Source organism: Rutilus rutilus, assembly GCF_951802725.1.
Source record: "Rutilus rutilus genome assembly, chromosome: 24".
Taxonomy (NCBI): domain Eukaryota; kingdom Metazoa; phylum Chordata; class Actinopteri; order Cypriniformes; family Leuciscidae; genus Rutilus; species Rutilus rutilus.
Genome location: NC_140228.1, coordinates 412501 through 417500, shown reverse-complemented (window position 1 = coordinate 417500; position 5000 = coordinate 412501). Strand labels below are relative to the sequence as shown.

At 45.6% G+C, this 5000-nt stretch overlaps 1 protein-coding gene across 11 annotated transcripts in view; it reads left to right on the top strand.

Annotated features, from left to right (window-relative positions):
- ptprma (protein tyrosine phosphatase receptor type Ma) overlaps nucleotides 1–5000 on the top strand; it is a 230629-nt gene that overhangs the window by 140238 nt on the left and 85391 nt on the right. For all 11 annotated transcript variants that reach the window (XM_084398290.1, XM_084398287.1, XM_084398288.1 and 8 more), the window contains exon 12: nucleotides 1261–1534. In XM_084398290.1, the coding sequence (XP_084254416.1) occupies nucleotides 1261–1534 (274 nt within the window). The remainder of the gene's footprint in view (nucleotides 1–1260; nucleotides 1535–5000) is intronic.

The window sequence follows — 5000 nt, the reverse complement described above, 5'->3', positions numbered from 1 at the left end:
CATCCTGTGGGTCAAAGATCAGTGTTTTAACATCCGATCATCTGAGGCAGGACTGCAATCCGGTTTTATCTGATACGGCTTCGAGCTCCGCTATCAGATATAAACGAGCCGGATCTGCTTCAGTCTGTAAGTGAAGAGTGTTCAGAGGAAGAGTCTCGGCCCGGTCCACCGGATGATCCTGTGTAAACACTGTCCTGGTGAAGCCAACATGGATTCGCTGTGTTTTCCAGGAATCCAACGCTCATATGATGAAGCCCTTTGGCTGTTGTGTGTTTGTGACGAGGCAGATTAACATGGAAGCTCAATCATCACAAATACTGTAAAAACTGTAATATTCTGAAATATTATTCAACTGTAAAACAGCTGTTTTCTATGTCAAGTCAAGTCACGTTTATTTATATAGCGCTTTTTTTATAATACAGATTGTTTCAAAGCAGCTTTAACAGGAAAATAATGTGGTTGCCAGAAATTTACCGTAAATGAATACGGTAGCAACATTCGAGGTTTTACAGACTTAACTTAAATTTACAGTAAAGAAACGTATTTCATTATCTGATATAATGTTAATTTACTGAAATACTAAAATCTGTTTTATACAGTTGTAATACACTGACATCCACCATTCACAGCGGAGATGAGAGTCACATGATGAATCAAAGCTCATCACTCATAACTTCTCCACAAGCTGAGAAAGATCATACTGAGATCTAGAAGCTGAACACTGTCATTCACACACACACACACACTGAACACCATCATGGTAACTAATGACATTTTAGAAATGCGATAAACATTCATTTAACAACATTAAATGAAATATAAAACCCTAATGTACCTAATTGATTAGAAAAAAATAAGAAAATCTATGAAGAAACAGTTATTTCACGCCGGGAATTGTGGGAATGTCAATTTACGTTTTTTCACTGTAAATTATACAATGACTTGTTCTTTTTCAAATTTAACTGTATTTTGCTGTAAAATTACATTAAATGTACGGTTAGATCTATCACAGTTGTTCACTGTATATAGTAAAGAAACTTTCTGTTAACCAATTAACATTATCGTTAAAATCACGATACATTTTTACAGCGCAGTCTTCAGTGTCACATGATCCTTCAGAAATCAGTCTATGCTGATTTGATGCTCAAGAAACATTTATGATTGTTATCAGTGTTGGAAACAGTCACATGTGTGTGTGAACTCTCTCATCAGTCAGCTGTGACCCACACACACTCTCACACACACATGTTTGTCCTGTAGTGTGTATCAGGTGGTGGTGGAGGAGGAGCGTCCCCGTCGTTCCCAGAGAGCCGCTGAGATCCTGCGCTGTTATCCCATTCCCATCCACTTCCAGAACTCATCCGGTCTGAACTCCCAGTACTACTTCAGCGCTGAGTTCCCGTCTGCCCGGATCCAGGCGCCGATGCCCTTCACCGTTGGGGACAACCGGACCTACAGCGGATACTGGAACCTTCCGCTGCTCCCGCACAAGAGCTACAGCGTCTACTATCAGGCCGTCAGCTCAGCCAATGGGGTGAGAGCACACGAACACATGACATCACGAGTCTCAGACCGTCAGCTCAGCCAATGGGGTGAGAGCACACAAACACATGATACAATGGGTCTAGGACCGTCAGCTCAGCCAATGGGGTGAGAGCACACAAACACATGACATCACGAGTCTCAGACTGTCAGCTCAGCCAATGGGGTGAGAGCACACAAACACATGATATAATGAGTCTCAGACCGTCAGCTCAGCCAATGGGGTGAGAGCACACAAACACATGACATCACAAGTCTCAGACCGTCAGCTCAGCCAATGGGGTGAGAGCACACAAACACATGACATCATGAGTCTCAGATCGTCAGCTCAGCCAATGGGGTGAGAGCACACAAACACATGATATAATGAGCCGTCAATACCATTAACAGATTATTTGGTTGCATGTAAACTTAGCCTAATTATAACCATAACCATGATCTTCAGTCAGACACTACAGGTCAACTCAGTGTTCTCAGTTTTGAGCTCTATTTTACTTCCATAACATGCGACTAGTGGAAAGAAAACATCCGAAACACACGTCTAACCTTCTGGTGCTCTTCAGTTTTTAAAGGTTTTGGCACTTGCTGTGTGGACACACAAAACAATCATGGACAAGATCTGAACAGGTTAAATGGTCCTGAAAACAATAGTCCCACATGTGCTCTTTCCTCTAGTGGAAGCGTTTGGTACTGCAGCCAAACACAATATGACTGAAAGCTAATTTTTTGAGATATAAGCTCAAATTAGGAACACAACTTGTTTAGATTTATGGCTTTTGCTCTGCGCTCTAAACTAAGCATTCAAGATTTACCACAGTTTAAGTTTCAGGTCTATGCTCAAAAATTTAATAAATGGATTATAATACAGCGTAAATATAATTTAGGATAATAAAAACAAATTAAATAATAAAATGTATTCATTTCATTGAAAAAAACAAACAAAAAAAAGTAAATTTTTTAGTGACGCACAAAGAGCGCCAGACGGTTAAGTGTTTATTTTATTGCTCTTGATCTATTAGTGTCTGTAGATCTATAAAAGCGGTGAGTTCGAGTGAGAAATCCCCACTTCAGCAGCTTTACACACACCCAATGAATACAGTTTTATTCATATCTATATTCTGAAGGTTTTTTCAGACATCATTCGCCTGATTTATACAACATTTTACTCCTAAAAACATGGAGAAAATGAATTTATATTCTGTCTGTTGACTGTGTTTCTGGTTTATGGAGTGATAAAAAGAGAAATCCAAAATCCCCTCTTTAAAAACCTTGAATATGTCAACAAATCTTTATCCGACGGTCAGATTTCTGTTCTGGGAATGTATGCAAATGAGTGCATATTTAAGTAGACAATGGCTCATTTGCATATTTAAAAGTGTAATACAAAACAATAGTCTTAATGCACTGATTAATCATCTGGGGATATTGATTAGATCATTTTTTGTCACATATGTACATCAGTGTTCAGTGACTCTAAAGGTCTCGGACCGAGAGAAGCAGCCGTTAGCCGTCGAGCTGGTAATTAGCAGCTAGCGGGCCGAGGATAATTTAAACACTGTCAGTTTTTGCCCTTTGCAATGAAAGCCGACTACATTTTTTATTGTTATTTATTGGCTAAAAGAGTGAGTTCAGACTAAGCCTGTTCTCTGAGTGTGGAGAGTCGTGGTCAGCTAAAGTTAAATCCTCGTCACTCGCTTCATGCTGTTCTTTAATTGCTCCCAATTAGCAGAGCGATTACAGGAAGCCGCTTGTGTTCTCCTCGTGACGCTCGTTTACAGGAACACAGACGTCCACGAGCTCCGCTGACCTTCAGCCCAACGCTCCTCCAATTATCTCCTCGAGAAGCTCCACGATTAGCATGTTTCTCGCGGCGGCGCAACGCTTCTCCAGGCTAGCTCATTAGCAGAGAGTGTGTGTGTTTATGGTGAAGAAACATCTGCAGGATCTGAGGAGTAAACCCTCGACAGAAGTGATCATAGAAACGCTACTCTGCTAGATAGAAGCCTTTAGAGCAGATGTTGTGGATGTTCGTGACATTTCCGTGACCGAGGAAACTTTACCCTGAGAATCAGTGTGTGTCGACGCGTCTCGCTGCGTCTGAATCAGTGCGTCGACGTGTCTCGCTGCGACTGAATCAGTGTGTCGCCGCGTCTCGCTGCGTCTGAATCAGTGTGTGTCGCCGCGTCTCGCTGCGTCTGAATCAGTGTGTGTCGACGCGTCTCGCTGCGACTGAATCAGTGTGTGTCGACGCGTCTCGCTGCGACTGAATCAGTGTGTGTCGACGCGTCTCGCTGCGACTGAATCAGTGTGTGTCGCCGCGTCTCGCTGCGTCTGAATCAGTGTGTGTCGCCGCGTCTCGCTGCGTCTGAATCAGTGTGTGTCGACACGTCTCGCTGCGTCTGAATCAGTGCGTGTCGCCGCGTCTCGCTGCGTCTGAATCAGTGTGTGTCGACGCGTCTCGCTGCGTCTGAATCAGTGTGTGTCGACGCGTCTCGCTGCGTCTGAATCAGTGTGTGTCGACGCGTCTCGCTGCGTCTGAATCAGTGTGTGTCGACGTGTCTCGCTGCGACTGAATCAGTGTGTGTCGACGCGTCTCGCTGCGTCTGAATCAGTGTGTGTCGACGCGTCTCGCTGCGTCTGAATCAGTGTGTGTCGACGTGTCTCGCTGCGTCTGAATCAGTGTGTGTCGACGCGTCTCGTTGCGTCTGAATCAGTGTGTGTCGCCGTGTCTCGCTGCGTCTGAATCAGTGTGTGTCGACGTGTCTCGCTGCGACTGAATCAGTGTGTGTCGACGCGTCTCGTTGCGTCTGAATCAGTGTGTCTCGCTGCGTCTGAATCAGTGTGTCGACGCGTCTCGTTGCGTCTGAATCAGTGTGTGTCGCCGTGTCTCGCTGCGACTGAATCAGTGTGTCGACGCGTCTCGTTGCGTCTGAATCAGTGTGTGTCGCCGTGTCTCGCTGCGTCTGAATCAGTGTGTGTCGACGCGTCTCGTTGCGTCTGAATCAGTGTGTGTCGCCGTGTCTCGCTGCGTCTGAATCAGTGTGTGTCGACGCGTCTCGCTGCGTCTGAATCAGTGTGTGTCGACGCGTCTCGCTGCGTCTGAATCAGTGTGTGTCGACGCGTCTCGCTGCGTCTGAATCAGTGTGTGTCGACGTGTCTCGCTGCGTCTGAATCAGTGTGTGACTACGCGTCTCGCTGCGTCTGAATCAGTGTGTGTCGCCGCGTCTCGCTGCGTCTGAATCAGTGCGTGACGCCGCGTCTCGCTGCGTCTGAATCAGTGTGTGTCGACGCGTCTCGCTGCGTCTGAATCAGTGTGTGTCGACGTGTCTCGCTGCGTCTGAATCAGTGTGTGACTACGCATCTCGCTGCGTCTGAATCAGTGCGTGTCGCCGCGTCTCGCTGCGTCTGAATCAGTGTGTGACTACGCATCTCGCTGCGTCTGAATCAGTGTGTGTCGC